We start from the raw sequence: 16,125 nt of genomic DNA on the forward strand, positions 1-16,125 counted from the left end.
CATATTATAGGAAGGATGTGGAGGCACTGGAGCGGGTGCAGAGGAGGTTTACCAGGATGTTGCCTTGTATGGTAGGAAGATCGTATGAGGAAAGACTGATGCACTTGGGGCTGTTTTCATTGGAGAAAAGAAGGTTTGGGGGTGACTTGATAGAGGTGTGCAAGATGATTAGGGGTTTAGATAGGGTTGACCATGAGAACCTTTTTCCACGTATAGAGTTAGCTATTACGAGGGGGCATAGCTTTAAATTAAGGGGTGGTAGGTATAGGACAGATGTTAGGGGTAGGTTCTTTACTCAGCGAGTCATGAGTTCATGGAATGCTCTGCCAGTAGCAGTGGTGGACTCTCCTTCATTATGGGCATTTAAACGTGCATTGGATAGGCATATGGAGGATAGTGGGCTAGTGTAGGTTAGGTGGGCTTGGATCGGCGCAACATCGAGGGCCAAAGGGCCTGTACTGCGCTGTATTCTTCTATGTTCTATGTTCTATGTATCCCTGAGGAGTGTGAGACTCTCAGTGATCTTCCTGCCCGGTACAGCACAAGTTTGGTCAGGGTGAATCACCAATCTTAGTGCAGACCTGATCCGGTTGGTGATGACCTTTGGCAAGATTTTGTAATCTGCGTTTAATAGAGAGATTGGTCTCCAATTTCTAATTTCCTCTCTCTCCCCCTTCCGCTTGAAGATGAGGGTGATGATGCCTTTCCTCATGGATTCGCTCATGGTACCTGCCAGAAGCATACTGACATACACCTCCAGGAAGTTCTGGCCAATCAAGTCCGAAAAAGCAGAACAGAGCTCAACCAATAAGCTGTCGCTTCCGGGAGTTTTATTCTTTTCGAAGGACTCGAGGGACTTGGTCAGCTCATCCAGAGATAACGGCTGATCAGCCTCTCCCGTGTTCTGTCGTCCAAGGCCTCCATGATAAAGGACATTGAATGACTGGGAGGGCGCACTGTCAGTTGGCTTAGAGTCATACAGACTGGCATAGAAGGATTTGCTGATCTCATGACGTCAGCCTGAGATGACGTTACTAAGCCATCTTCTTCCTTCAGGCTGCTGAGCACGGAGCTCTCTTTGTGCACCCTCTGGAAGAAGAAACGTGAGCACGTCTCGTCCTGCTCCACGGAGTGGACCCTGGACCGGAAGATTTTCTTGGCGACCTCTGAAGCAAAGAGTGAGACATGCTGGCACTTCATCTCCTGGAGGTCCTCTGTGACATCGACCCCCCATCGTCTGCATACGTTTCTGGAGTTGGAACAGTTTTCCCCGCCTCTCCCTTGCCTCCTGAACACCTTTGAGGATGAAGAATCTCTTGATGTTCCCTTTTACTGCTTCCCACCAGTCTGCTGGAGACTCAAAGAGGGGCTTCATGGTTCTTCAACCTGCATAACCTCTTGAGCTCCTCAATGTTTCCCGGGGTCAACAGCTGTGTGTTCAAAGGGTGGTGAATGCAGCAGGGGGATGTACAAGCAGTCAAGAAAAGATGTACACAGAACTTTACAGGGTTGTACTGGTGGATGTTAGAGACACTTTAATATAAGGATGAGAATTATTAGTTCAGACTTTGGTAGGTCAGTCAGCAAGAATGGGGCCATCGGGTGAGTGTGACTTGGTGCAGGATACAAGCAACAGGATTTTGGATGAAAAGGACAGTGTCAGAACAGCGGAATCTGGAGTTGACAAACACCGGTAATGTGACAAAGGTGGAGTCAAAGAGGTGGATGGAATTGGTGGCAAGGACTGAAGACAATGGTTTCTGTTTTCCCAGTGGCCCAGGAGAAAGAAATTTGCATTTAACCCAAAAGTTGTTGTTAAACATGCTGCCTGTAAATACAGGGACTCCAGTACACGGGGTGGGGGGTAGATTTGCATATATGTGCGCTTTATGAAATGATAAATCCCCTAATGCAGAGGCATTCACATTTCCTTACATACATTATAGAGGAAATCCTACTCTCAGCACTTGCACTACAGAAGTACGAGACATCAAATGCATACAACACCAAATGAAAGGCATATTACAATGCATTTCCGTAATAAGCTTCCAAACTGGTAACATTTGCTGTCAGCAAACAGGATCTCCTAACACACATATGTACTCAACATTAGAAGAAGTACAATTAAGTACAAGATTGGCAAGACTAAGGAGGGAGGCAATTGGTATTAGTACAACATTTGGCTGCTCAATATAGACAACTATCACTGCTGCTGAAGGAGTGCAGAAAGTGCTTAGGATTCATCACTCAAACTGCCATTCTCACTGCTCAACTAGCAACCATGTAATCAGTAGTCACAGACAGTGAGCGTAGGAATCCAAAGGATCGATAGCAGGATATCATACTGGACCCTATCACTGTCCATGCCCATCAGAAATATTAAATGTTTCTAAATACTTCAGGATTTGACACAGTAGTGGTGGCAAATCATGTCAATTCAGATTTTTGACATTACTAAAATATTAATTAATCCATTACCTCTTCAGCAACTTGTTCCTTCAAATCGTAAAAAGGTACTCCCAGCAAATGTAGCTGCCTTTGCCCACTCCAGCGCAGTTTATCAAACTAAGAAAATAGAACATTGCTTTGTGAATACAGCATTATTTTAAGTCAAGACACAATAATATTTGAAGTTATAGAATTTTACAGTCCAGAAACCAATCATTTGGCTAGTCCCTGCTGGTGTTTTATGCTCACAAGTTTCTTCCCTCCTTTGCATCAACTTACTAACTCTCCTTGATTGCCTGTGATACTTTGGATTAGATGTTGAGTGCTAAGCTGGGCTGTGCATAGTGTTAAACTCTTACAATTCCAGTTGTTGCACAGAAGGATGCCATTCGGCCCATACTGTCAGTACTAGCTCGTCAAATGTGTCTTTCCCATAACATTGCACACTGTTTCTGTTCAAATAATAATCGAATGCCCACTTGAATGCCTTGAATGAACTTGACTCCACCATAGCTCCAGTCTATGCAATCCAGACCCGTACTATTCACTATATGACAATTTTTCTCCCCTTGCATTACATTTGCTTATTTTTACAAATTCTTGAAATCGACGTTCTCTCATTCGCAACCTTTTTACAAGTGGACTCTGGCCAGTTCCATCACAATTTTGAAAACTTTTATTACATCCTTTCTTTTTCTATTCCCAAAATACACCTGCAACTTGGATTGGATAACTTCTTGGGGATGGGGCTTTGTTGACTGTCTCAACACTACATACCTAAATAATCAGTCTGAACAGATTATTTCCAAATCAACCTGCTTCAGAGTTGTGTCGTAACATTGAATCCAGGTTTACTGGCTCAGAGGTAGGGACAGTACCGTTGTAACACAGCAGCCTAAAATCAGTCTCAATGTAATGTCATGGTCATCAGAAAACATTCCGAAAAAGCAATGCGATTTCACAAAGTACCGCTCATGGGCAGTGCAAAGCTTTCACCTCAACGCCTGGTGATGAGTCTTCATCCTGCAGCACCATGTAAACTCGTGTTCCATCAGATGATGTCACCTTGATATAATCTTCCAAAACTGGAGGTCGTTTAAGAACTCTCTTTGTCACTGTCTGAAAGGAAACATCTTCCATGGGGGCCATGCCACTTAAATCAGCAATGTCCTGTTTAGATACCTTTGGACTTCTGAAAAGAGATTAGAACTTCTTGTACAACTTATACAGCAGGACCAGCACTTGCGTCATATTTTCTCATGTTCAAGCATCACAAAGCTCTTCAACACAACCAACAGTTATATAGCTTTTTCAATATAAAAAAAAGTCCATGATTCTTCACATTAGCGTCATAAACAAGGATAGCTCCCGAAACACACAAGTAGACAATAGGTCAGACGATGAAAAGATTGGTCAGAGAGGTCAGAAGTGGGGTGCAGGAAGACTACCTAGAACTAAGCAACTAAAGGAACAGTCACCCAGGATAGAGAAATTAAAATTTTTGATGCTCAAGAGTCCAAAAGACACAAGTACAGATATCTGAGGGGGCTGTGGGGCTGCAGATCACCAAGCAAGGATAGATAAATAGACACCAGCCTGACTGCGAAACATATACCAAAACACATGCTGCCTAGATCTGATAATGGCCAGGCCCAGGAGCAGACTCATAAGGAAGTCCTCTGATTTGCCCTTGCCCCTCTAAACTGGTTGCCCAAACAGCAAAAGCTTGGGGCTGAAGTGCAAAATTCAGAAGTAGCCCCTTGCAAATGTTGAATTGGGAGTTTCCATCTGGAACAGCCTGTGTCAACATGGAATTACAGATGCCTCACAGCTGCAGAAAACAGAAGCCAAGTTATCCTCCTATTGCAAGAGACTGCTACATGCAATGCCCACCATTTTGAATTGTTTGAGCAAAGGGAGGGCTCCTGTGCAGACAGTGCCCTGTGTTCACACCACCTCTGAATGGCATGGCCAATTAGTCGACGACAAACATGAAATTCAGGGACTGAGCAGTGGCTCATATAGAAATCCTTGCTGTGTTGAACAGAGTGGTGTCAAGGAAACCTCCATAAGACTTTTCAAATTGTGGGGCTGGGGTTATTAAAGGGGGTTGTTGAGGATTGGAGTCCATGTGAATTTCTGTCTAAACGGGAGGCCGTCTCTTGACACCATGCCTGCCAATGGGGCAGAGTACAGCTTCGTGACCAGGATAGGAGTTGGACATCCACTGATGTACAAATTCTACTGGTAACATTCAGTCACTGCTCAGGCATCTAGCACATTGCCTGCTCTGGTCACCCCTGCAGCATGTGTCCTCTCTGTTCTCTTTTAATTTGGCAAATTTATCACACTGGACAGTTAAACTAACCTGTAATTTTAACCACTAGTCAAGAGATCTATTGAGAGTTCTTTTTTTATTTAAAAAAATAATTATAGTAACATCCGTTTCCTTTTGACCCATAACCGTAGAACAGACTTGACTTTAACAAGGGTGGGAATGGGGAAGTGTAACTTGCAGCGAGGTAAGACATGGCCATAGTCTTGGAAGACCTTAAATTTACAGAGTGTAAATCATGAGAGAACTGCCAGGAGAATGCTTGAATAAGCAAGTCTATTGATGACTAGGTTATTTTCAGGATTTTATCAGCACTGACTGAAGAAAGGGCAAGGTTGAGTGATGCTGAAAATAGATGGTCCTGGTAATGTCATGGATCGGAGTTAAAAACTGATCCCGGGATCAGACATTACATGAAGGGTCACAAACAAGCGGTCAATCTCAGACTGGTGCCAGGAAGCGGAATGGAGTTTGAAGTGAGGACCAAAATCAATTGCTTAAGTCTTTCTAATAGTTTCTTGAAGGAAATTTCTGCTTACTCCAGTAGTGAATACTGGAGCTGTCTGATAAAGTAGCAACACTACATGAGTCAGCTGAGGTGGTAGTTAAACAGAATTGGATGTCATCAGAGTACATGTGTAAAATACACATTTTGTCAAACAATTTATGCATTTCACCATACAATTAATTTATTTCAAAAGTTTAACATTCTATTCAAATAACAGCAATTTCACCAGTAAGTCAATGTATCACTATTCTTCATAAAATAAAACAGACTATACATATGCCAGTAGAATAAAAAAATGGACAACTTGCCAAATTTGCAAGAAAAGGGAAAGGATTTGTTTTGAATCAAACTTTGAAGCAAACTTTCTGGGGTGGAGTTAATTTGATGGTGGTTAAGTAGTCCAGGTTACTAATAAAGTCCAATTTGGATCATAAGCAGAGAAAAAAAGTGGTTGAAGAAATCAAATACACGAGACAAATCCACTAATTAAACACTTGGTCTCACAGCAATGGTTAATCCCAAAACAGAAAATGAGCCATTTCAAAAAGCCGACCATAATGTGATATTTGATATTGTGCGCAAATTGTTGGTAGAGTTTAGTAACAGTGTTTTTTCATTTTTGTTTGGTGTGGGCATCACTGGCTAGGCTAGCATTTATTGTCCATCCTGTGGGTCCAATGTTTTTCATAATTTATATAAATGATTTGGATGTGAACACTGGTTAATAAGTTTGCAGATGACAACAAAATTGGAGATGTAGTGGACAGCAAAGACTGTTACCTCAGAATACAACTGGATCTTGATCAGATGGGCCAATGGGCAGAGAAGTGGCAGATGGAGTTTAATTCAGACAAAAGTGAGGTGCTGCATTTTGGAAAGGCAAATCAGCACAGGACTTATACACTTAATGGTCAGGTCCTGGGGAATGTTGCTGAACAAAGAGCTTGGAGTGCAAGTTCATAGTTCAAGTGGAGTCACAGATAGAATGGTGAAGGCAGCGTTTGGTATGCTTGCCTTTATTGGTCTGTTTATTGAATATAGGAGTTGGGAGGTCATGTTGCACTTGCATAGGACACTGGTTAGGTCACTACTGGAATAGTGTGTGCAAGTTACAGGAAGGATGTTTTGAAACATGAAAGGATTCAGAAGAGATTTACAAGGATGTTGCCAGAGTTGGAAGGTTTGAGCTACAAGGAGAGGCTGAATAGTCTGGGGCTATTTTCCCTGGAGCATTGGAGGCTGAGAGGTTTACAAAATCATGAGGGACTTGGATATGGGAAACAGACGAGGTCTTTTCCCAGAGGTAGGAGAGTGCAAAACTAGAGGGCATAGGTTTAGGGTGAGAGGGCAAAGATTTAAAAGGGATCTAAGGGGTGACTTTTTCATGCAGAGGTGGTGCATGTCTGGAATGAGCTGCCAGAGGAAGTGGTTGGGGCTGGTACAATTACAGCATTTAAAAGACATCTGCGTGGGTATATGAATGGGGAGGGTTTAGATGGATATGGGCCAAATGCTGGCAAATGGGACTAGATTTATTTGGGTTGTCTGGTCAGCATGAATAAATTGGACTGAAGGGTCTGTTTGCATGCTGTATTTCTCTGTGACTATGACAGGCAATTACCACATACAAAATTATTGTAACATTTATAATGCACCCAGCTATGTGTTCTATGTCTACTATACTTTGGGGTATAGTACTGGGTGGTACAAAATCAGTGGAGTGGCTCCCTGTCTGATTTTCCTTCCCTACCTGTTCACGGTGTACAAGCAACAAAAAAATTCAAGGCTAAAAATTTTCTTATATATTGATTTATAGGTGGTGGGTACCACAGGCAAAGCCAACATTTACCATGAAGTGCTGCAGTTTGTGTGATGTTGGCAGACTCACTGGACATTAAGAGAGAGTATCCAAGATTTTGAACAAGTAATGGAGAGGTGATTGTGTTACTTAGGTAGGTGATGGCACTTCCATTCATGTGCCCTTGGTTTGCTAGGTCAGATTTAGAACGTTCTGCTACAGGAGATCTGTTGAGTTGCAGCAGTGCACCTTATAAATGGCACACCATGCATGGACACCCAGTTTTGTGTTGGTGTAAAGAACACAACGTAGATGTCTTCACAAGGACTGTGCAGTGGTCACTGCTACTAATGTCACCGACAGCATTGTCTGCACATTTTGTGCAGTCAAGGGGGTCAAGCAGGTTTTTTCCCTATTATTGGTTCTCTCACCAGCTGTCAGAAGCCGGGTATGGGAGACATTCTTCTGGTCTCAGCCAGCTTGGTCTGTAGTGGTGTTGAGTCACTATGCTAGGTGATGGGTGTTAAAGTTCCACCCAATGTTACTATTGGAGCTTCTTACAAAGGGTATTCGATATGGAGAAGTATTAAAGCATCAACATGGGAGGTCAGTCCATGGTAACCAGCAGGACACTTCCTTAGCCACATTTGACCTAATGCCATGAAGTATCTTCTGATTCAGAGTCAATGTTGAGGACTCCTACAGCCATTCTCTCCATCCTATGTACTGCTGTTTAGCTGTTCATGGTGGGTATGTCCTATTAGCATGAAAAGTGATACCCAGGAGCACATATAGAAGAGTCTGGGAGAGTGACTGAATTCTGAGAATATGGCTATGTCAGGTTGTTGTTTGAGTAGTATGTTGGACAACTCTCCTAATTTTGTCATAAGTTTCCAGATGTTAATAAGGAAGGTTTGCAGGGTCAGTGGGGTTACATGAGTAACGCGCAATGCCCAGCGGTTCGTACTGAATGGACTGATACAAGTGAGAAGTTTGCTCAGCCATTTTGGTGGTTCAACAGCCAACTACATTACTGTGTGTTCAAGCAACAGGTAGGCCAGACCAGGCATGGATTAACTTCCCAAGGGTCCAAGAGTGAATCCAATACGCTTTTTGTTAATTTGGTAGTTTCATGGTAACTGTTAGTAATTCTAGATTTTCAATGCCAGGCTTCATTTAATTAACTGAATTTAAGTCACTCAGTTGCTGTATTGTGACTTGAACTCTCATCTTTGGTGCATCTTCTCAAGAGAAAATGTTAACCTTGGCAGAAGCAAGCCATTTTCTGAGAATGAATTAATAAAAACAATAAATATAATTAATTATATTTCTGTGGGATATAACATACTTCAAATAGCACTGATACTAGATGCAAGCCTAAAACAAATGTTATAATTTTTCTCAGTGAAGTCACTATCCTAGTCTTCAAGTAGAAAGATAAATGAGTTTCAAAACTAGCACAAGTTAAAAAATGCAAGATGACTTAAAAGGAAGAAGCTATTGAGGAATTGCAGTGAAGTTATTGAAGTTGTCATTCATTGGAAGAGATGGTAATTAAAATTAGAGTTTTAGAATTCCTCTTGTGGAAACAGGCCCTTCGGCCCAGCAAGTCCACACTGACCCTCTGAAAGCTAAGCCACCCAGAGCCATTCTGCTTTCAATCAACATTTCCCCCTGATTAATTTACCTAACCTACACATCCCTGAACACCATGGGCAATTTAGCATGGCCAATCCGCTCTAACCTGCATATTTTTGGACTGTGGGAGAAAGCCCACGCAGACATGGGGAGATTGTGCAAACTCCACACAGACAGTTTCCCAAGGCTGGAATCGAACCCGGGTCCCTAGCACAGTGAGGCAGCAGTGCTAACCACTGAGCCACCATGCCGCAGTGATGATGACAAGACCACAGCCACTGTCATGAAACTAACTTTAGAAACTGTGCAAACACAGGAAAATATCTCGAGGGGAGAGGGAACAAAGGAAGACAACAAAGTGAGCTGAAGTAGTTGTTCATCCACACCCTACCCGGGGTGTCGGCTCTGAGGGAGGTCTTCCGGTGATGAGGGCGGCGTGATGTCATCATCTGGCAGAGGAGGCTCGCCTGAACTGAGCTGTGACATAAAATTCAGCCTTTTCATGGCACCCAGCCTGGGCTTCTTGAGCCTGGGAGTTGCTGCGATTAAAGAAGTTATTAAGCAATGAGTTGTGCAGAATTCCTTATTCCACAATTCAGAATTCCACCAACTGGTACAAATCCCTTGTCAGTTCATCTGCTGGATTTACAATAAACAGAAAACCCTACTGGACCCTGCTGACCTTTTGTAACAGACTCCTGAAATGCACTCCCAAAGCAGAGGGTTTTCTGCCAGGAGTAAGTATGACTTTTGTTAAATTTACCTTTTCATGTGAATGCCTGATTAATTCTGCACCCATGAATGTAATTAAACATTTTTTCTAATGAGCACAAATCAACATAAAAGCTAGTGACTGTAGAGGAAATTATGAGCATTTTGCTGTTCCTTGCTTCACGTAGCTAGCTTACGTACTCGTTCCTTGCTCTTGATTCTGGTCTAGCAGATGGTCAAGGAATTCCTCTTCATCAGCAGAGTGGAGGGTATCAAGATCTCGTTTCCTCGCAGAGCTGCCCAAGACCACTGTATCCTGTTGCTTTGTTTGTTCCCGAGCCTGGGTCTTGACATTTGGGCCATTCCTGGCAACATTGTCTCCTGCAGCAAGGGCTTCTTCAAAAGTCTGTTCACCACGCCGAAACCTGGACTGCTTCAATGCAGAGGTGAAGTTATCATCTATGGGAAAGAAACAGGCAAATTCAGTGATACAAAAGAGTGTGATATAAACATGTGAACTAAGAACAGGAAAAGAAACTCAGCTCCCTGAGCCTGCTCTGCCACTCAATAAGATCATCGCTAATTTAATTGCTTCATCTTCTCGTCTATCCACAATAACATCACACACCAACCCCCCCAACAAGAATTGACCCATCTCTGCCTTAAAAATATTCACTCTGTTTCCATTGCCTTTTGAGGAAGTGAGTTCCAAAGACATTCTGCCTTCAGAAAAATAGTCAAGTCTTAAATGAGTCTAATTTTAACTATTTCACTTCTTTGATTAGCATGTAATAGAAGTATTGAAAAACTTGTGGGCTACTGGCCATCATTCCATTTTTTGAGTGTTTAAAAGCAGAGCAGCAAGCACAATCCTCTTCATCCGTCATGTTACAAATTCGGACTGTGAAGACTTTCCTCCACATGCAAATTACATTTAAAATTGAGGAAAAATATCTGACCCACTAGCTAGGAATTTCTGAAACATCAGGTGATTGCTTTTGGATTCAAGAACATTTCTGCACCAACTCTGCATTGTGATGTGTGTTCAATTAACAGCAATTTGGCTACAAGACTGGGACTTGCATTACTTAGCAAAAACTGATTTGTTTCCAAACCTTAATTAATATGACCCAAAGTAGGTCAGGTAAGTTGATCACCTACAAATGTTGTGCACAAACAGCCATTAATCATGTCTGGGTTCAGACTTGACAGCATTGACACAGCAGATATTGAGCTAACCCCAATCCTGGCCTCACAATAACAACATACCAATTTACAGGGGAGGTTTTAAGACTGAAATCAGGAATAACAGATACCTTGGGCTGTTGATTTCCAATTCCCATCTTTCCACCAACATTACCATCTCTGCAACCAGCTGAATCAAGCATTTTAAATTCACTTTTTTTTTTAAACTGCCAGTGGCAATGCTGCTAAATTATCATCTGGTACACTATCATTGTCTCTCAATATCAAACTGACTGGACTATTATTCTAGACAAATTACAGAGCAGACTTATTTTAGCTAGATCTAGGACATTTTTCCTGAAAACGCTGCCTAAAAGCAGGGGGTTGGAGCAATTGAAAACTTAGGACAATTCAAGAATCAAGAGAAACCAACAAACATAATGGAATTAGAGTCATAGAGATGCATAGCACAGAAACAGACCCTTCAGTCCAACTGGCCCATGCCGACCAGATATTCTACTCTAACCCAATTCCATTTACCAGTACTTGGCCCATATCCTCCTAAATCCTTCCTATTCATATACCCATCCAGATGCCTTTCAATTGTACTAGCCTCCACCACTTCCTCTGGCACATTCCATACACGTACCACCCTCTGTGTCAAAATATTGCCCCTTAGGTCAGATTCAAAATTTTCCCCTCTCACCTTAACCCTATGCCGTCTGGTTCTGAACTCTCCCACCCCAGGTAAAAGACCTTGCCTATGTACCCTATCCATGCCCCTCATGATTAATAACCTCTTTATGGTCATCCTCAACCTCTGACTCTCCAGGGAAAACAGCCCTAGAGTCCTATTTAGTCTCTCCCTATAGCTCAAATCCTCCAATCCTGGCAATATTCTTGTAACACTTTCAAGTTTCACAACACCCTTCCGATAGGTGGGAGACCAGAATTACATATAATATTCCAAAAGTAGCCTAACCAACGTCCTGTACGGCCGCAACACGGCCTCCCAACTCCTATACTCAACGCTCTGACCAATAAAGGAAAGCAAACCTTCTTCACTATCCTATCTACGTCGGACTCCACTTTCAAGGAACTATGAACTTGCACTCCAAGATCTCTTTGTTCAGCAACATTTTGTTCACCTTCCCATTAAGTGAATATGTCCTGTTCTGACATGCCTTTCCAAAATGCAGCACCTTCCATTTATCTCAATTAAATTCCACCTGTAGTTATAGTGCATGAGGCCAGTCAGCCTATTCAGTTGTTACCTAGTATCAATCTTACTGTCAACCTAGTGCATTATCACCACATACCAGTTAAATCCAGATAACCCATCCAATGTCCTCTTGAATGCCTCAATTGAATAAGCCTTCACCACATACCCAGGCATTGCATTCCGTGCCCAAACTACTTGTTGTGTGAAAGAGTTTATTCTAACATCACCCTTATGTCTTTCGTACATCACTTTAAGGCTACACACTCTCATTCTTATTTATGAGTTGGACAGCATCTCCCTGTCTACTCTATCCAGCCTGCTCAGAAAATATCAGTTTGAAATATCAGTCAGCATCAGTAAAGTCATCGAGTCATACAGCACAAAGCCAGGCCCATCAACCCCTATGTGTATACTAACAAACAAATACCAAACTACACTAATCTATTGACGTGCACTTGGTCCAAAGCTTAAAATGCTGGGGCATAGTAAGTACTCATCTAGATGCTTCTTAAAATGTTGAGCGATAGCTGCCTCCATCAGCCTTTCAGGCTGAATGTTCCATACTTCTATCACCTTCTGGGTGAAATTTCTTTTTCTCCTCAGATCTCCTCTAAATTACTTCTCCCTCTGGTCCTGGTCACGTCTGCCATGGGGAAGAGATTCTCACGATCTAATCTTTCTAGGCCTTTCCTAATTTTGTATACGAGGAGAAAATGAAGACTGCAGATGCTAGAGAGTCAGAGTCGAAAAGTGTGGCGCTGGAAAAGCACAGCAAGCCAGATAGCACGAGGAGCAGAAAGGCTTATGCACAAAACGTCAACACTCCTGCTCCTAGGATGCTGCCTGACATGCTGTGCTTTTCCAGCGCCACACTTTGAGACTCAATTTTGTATACGTCAACCAGATCCCCCTTTTGTCTTCTCCCATAAGGAAAACACACCTAGCCTATCCAGTCTCTCCTCCTGAGACTTTTCACCCCAGGCAATACCCTGGTGAATCTGTTCTGCACCTTCTCCACTGCAATCACATCTTTCTGATAGCTGACGAGCAGAACTGCACACAGTATTCCATGTGTGGTCTAACCAATGGTTTATAAAGTTGTAACAAGACTTCCTTGCTCCTATATTCTAAGCCCGGTTAATGAAGGTAAGCATCCCATTTGCCGCCTTCACCATCCTTTCTACCTGTGCTGACACCTACAGGGATCTACAGACTTGCATACCATGATTCCTTTGTTTCTCAGTACTACTTAGGTACCTAATATTCATTGTGTATATCCTTCCCTTGTTAGCCCCCAAAAATGCATAACCTCACATTTCTCAGGATAAAATTCCATCTGCCATTGCCCATTCCAATTTACCAGTTGATCAATATCAGACTGTAGCCTGAGACCATCCTCCTCACTATCAACAACATGCTCGTTTTCATGTCACATGCAGACTTACTAATTAATTCTACATTCACATCCAAGTCATTAATGTACATAACACACAGCAAGGGTCCCAGTGCCAATTCCTTGCTGGTCACAAGCTTCTAATTACAAATATACTGCTCCATCGTCATTCCTTGCCTCCTGCTTGTAAGTCAATTTTAGATTCAGTTTACCAGTTTGCCTTGGATCCCATGGGGTCAAAAGGGCTCTTAACTTTTGGGCCAGCCTTCCATTTGCAAACCTTGTCAAAGGCCTTATTGAAGTCCACTTAAACCACATCAACTGCACTACCTTCATCAATGTAGTCACTTTTTCAAAATCTCAATTACATCAGTCAGACAGGATCCCCCTGCAATAAATCAGTGTTGACTATCCCTGATCAATCCTGCCTTTCCAAGTATTGATTAATTCTTTCTTTGAGAATTTTTCCATCCCTCACTAGTATCCTTACATACAAATGAAGAAGGACACCACTTCCACTGGGACAACACATCCATCCCAGGACAAGCCAAACAGAGACACGCATGAGAATTCCTAGAAGCATGGCATTCCAACCAAACCTCTATCAACAAACACATTGACTTGGACCCCATTTACCATTCCCTGAGAAAAAGAACAGGAAATGACATCACCAACCAAAGAAACCCAAACATATAAATAGAAAGCAGAAATCATCAGCAGTGCTTTGTCCGGAGGCTCACTGAAGATGTTACCTAGTATAATGACGAAACGTCTGAAAATGAACCTTTCAGCTCAGCAAGCAAACCTACGTCCAGATGAGTTAATGTTTCAGGTGCAAAGTCTTGGTGAGAACTGTTATATCAATCTTTTCTAAATTTTTTGGCATTTATTTTCATTTATTCTGAGCAGCACATATGAGCAAATACCTCTTCAAACAGGAACAGACAAAAAATGGTCATAGCATTCACTTCACTCCAATATTAGCATATTAGGTAAACCAAAAGTAGGGAAATCTTATTCTGGCTAAATTGGACCTTCACTCATTGGAATCTAGAAGAATGAGGAAAAATGTATTTTCTTAACAGGCCTTCAATCTTTGATTTGTCTAGTGAAGTTGAGTCGATTGAATATATTCAAGGCAAGGTTAAACGGATGTCTGGTGCCTGTAGCTAGATATATAGCACATTGAACCTAGATCTTCTGATCAATTCCAATTCTGGCTGAGGTGGACTTAGGCCTACTTCTTTGCCTTGACCCTGACAACAAACCACTGACAAAAAGTAGTGCCAAGGAACTAGCTCAGGATGAAACAAGGACACACCTTTAGGCAGAGTACACATGAAACGATGCTCAAGTGAGTTGATATCTTATCGAATGGCAGAGTAGTCTTGAAAGCCAGATGACTTATTCCTGCTCCTATTTCTAAATAATCTTATTGAACAGAAACAAATAAAAAATGGCATGAATTGAACAGAAACAGATGTCAGAGAAATGACTGCCATTTTAAAATATTGCTTAAAATACCAATTATGATCAATCATTTTAAAAAGAGTTGAAATTTAGATGAAAGAATCTTGTAGAGCAGTGTTTCTCAACCTGTTTTCAACGCCCCCTTCTTATCCTTGAAATCATGCAACGCCCCCAAATCACCAAAGTCTGTTTTTGCACATATAACTGCAATACACTGCAGTGCCGAAAACGGAAAACTTTTATGAAATATGTTTTATATACAACAAAAAAAATAAATGTTATCATTTATTACTGTTCTTATTGTCCACCTACTTTTGGCTCACTCTGTATAAAATTTAGTCTGTGATAGCAAAATAGTCAATGCAATCCTTGTGATTCATGTTGTCTTGCTAAATCATATACACTTGGTTCAATTTTTGTCAAAAGCAATCTCAGGTCACCACACTGAACAACATCCATGCAATTGCGGGTCTTATCTTGTATTCTGGCGATGGCACCGAATCCTTTCTCAACCAAATAAGAGGTAGGAAATGGTAGTGCAAACCGCTTAATAGCCGGAAACGACATCAGGTGGCATCTTGAATCCAAAAAAGGGGCCCACCCATTTGCAAAAACCAAATTTTCATTGCAGTGTCATTTTGGACCTCTATCATTTCTTCCTGAAGGCGAATGTCCATTTCTTCTGCGCATGAGATAAAGGGGTCAGTCAGCCATGTTGGGATCTCTACCTTGATAAGATCAGCAAATTGTATTTTCATATCATCCTGCAGTGCACAAATGTGAGCTCAGTAGGTAAGTAATTGATCATCAGTAACATCCTCTGCGATATTGTTTAAACTCGGGAACTGGTAAAACTCACGACGACAGATATTCCGATGAAAGAGATCAAGTTTCGCAATAAAAGCATTCCTTGCTTTTATGAAGCTCATTATCTCCTTGTATCTGAATGATCAGCGAATTGCACTTATCAAATATATCCATGAGATAATGCACAGTCGTGTTTTACGGTTTCGGCTTTCATACAAAGGTTTTCATTATTTCTGTGTAGGAATTCAATGTTAGAATCGAACAGTTCATGGAAACGATTGAGGCATTTTCCTTTTGAGAGCCATCTCGCTTGTGTGTGTAACAGCAATTGTAGAAATTCATCTTCATTATCTTTACAGAGTTGACGGAGAAGTCATTCATTCAGAGCATGTCTCTTTATATAATTTACCACATCTATCACCACTTGTAGAGAATGGTTGAGGGCTTCACTAAGTTCCTTTGCAGCCAGATGCTGCCGATGGATAATGCAGTGTACTGTGAAAACATGTGGCACTTCTTTCTTTAATAATGCAACAAATCCCCGATGTTGGCCAGTCATAGCACGCGCTCCATCCGTTGTACAAGCAACAATGTTTTTGAGGGGAACAGA

The 16,125-nt window shown here is 41.8% G+C and overlaps 1 protein-coding gene across 2 annotated transcripts in view; it reads right to left on the minus strand.

Annotated features, from left to right (window-relative positions):
* chtf18 (CTF18, chromosome transmission fidelity factor 18 homolog (S. cerevisiae)) overlaps window positions 1-16,125 on the minus strand; it is a 110,545-nt gene that overhangs the window by 90,079 nt on the left and 4,341 nt on the right. For both annotated transcript variants that reach the window (XM_043711297.1, XM_043711298.1), the window contains exons 2-5: window positions 9,640-9,897; window positions 9,119-9,266; window positions 3,445-3,640; window positions 2,479-2,565 (exon numbers count right to left, since the gene is read on the minus strand). In XM_043711297.1, the coding sequence (XP_043567232.1) occupies window positions 2,479-2,565; window positions 3,445-3,640; window positions 9,119-9,266; window positions 9,640-9,897 (689 nt within the window). The remainder of the gene's footprint in view (window positions 1-2,478; window positions 2,566-3,444; window positions 3,641-9,118; window positions 9,267-9,639; window positions 9,898-16,125) is intronic.

The sequence above is a fragment of the Chiloscyllium plagiosum genome, chromosome 21, assembly GCF_004010195.1.
Source record: "Chiloscyllium plagiosum isolate BGI_BamShark_2017 chromosome 21, ASM401019v2, whole genome shotgun sequence".
NCBI classification, from domain to species: Eukaryota; Metazoa; Chordata; class Chondrichthyes; order Orectolobiformes; family Hemiscylliidae; genus Chiloscyllium; species Chiloscyllium plagiosum.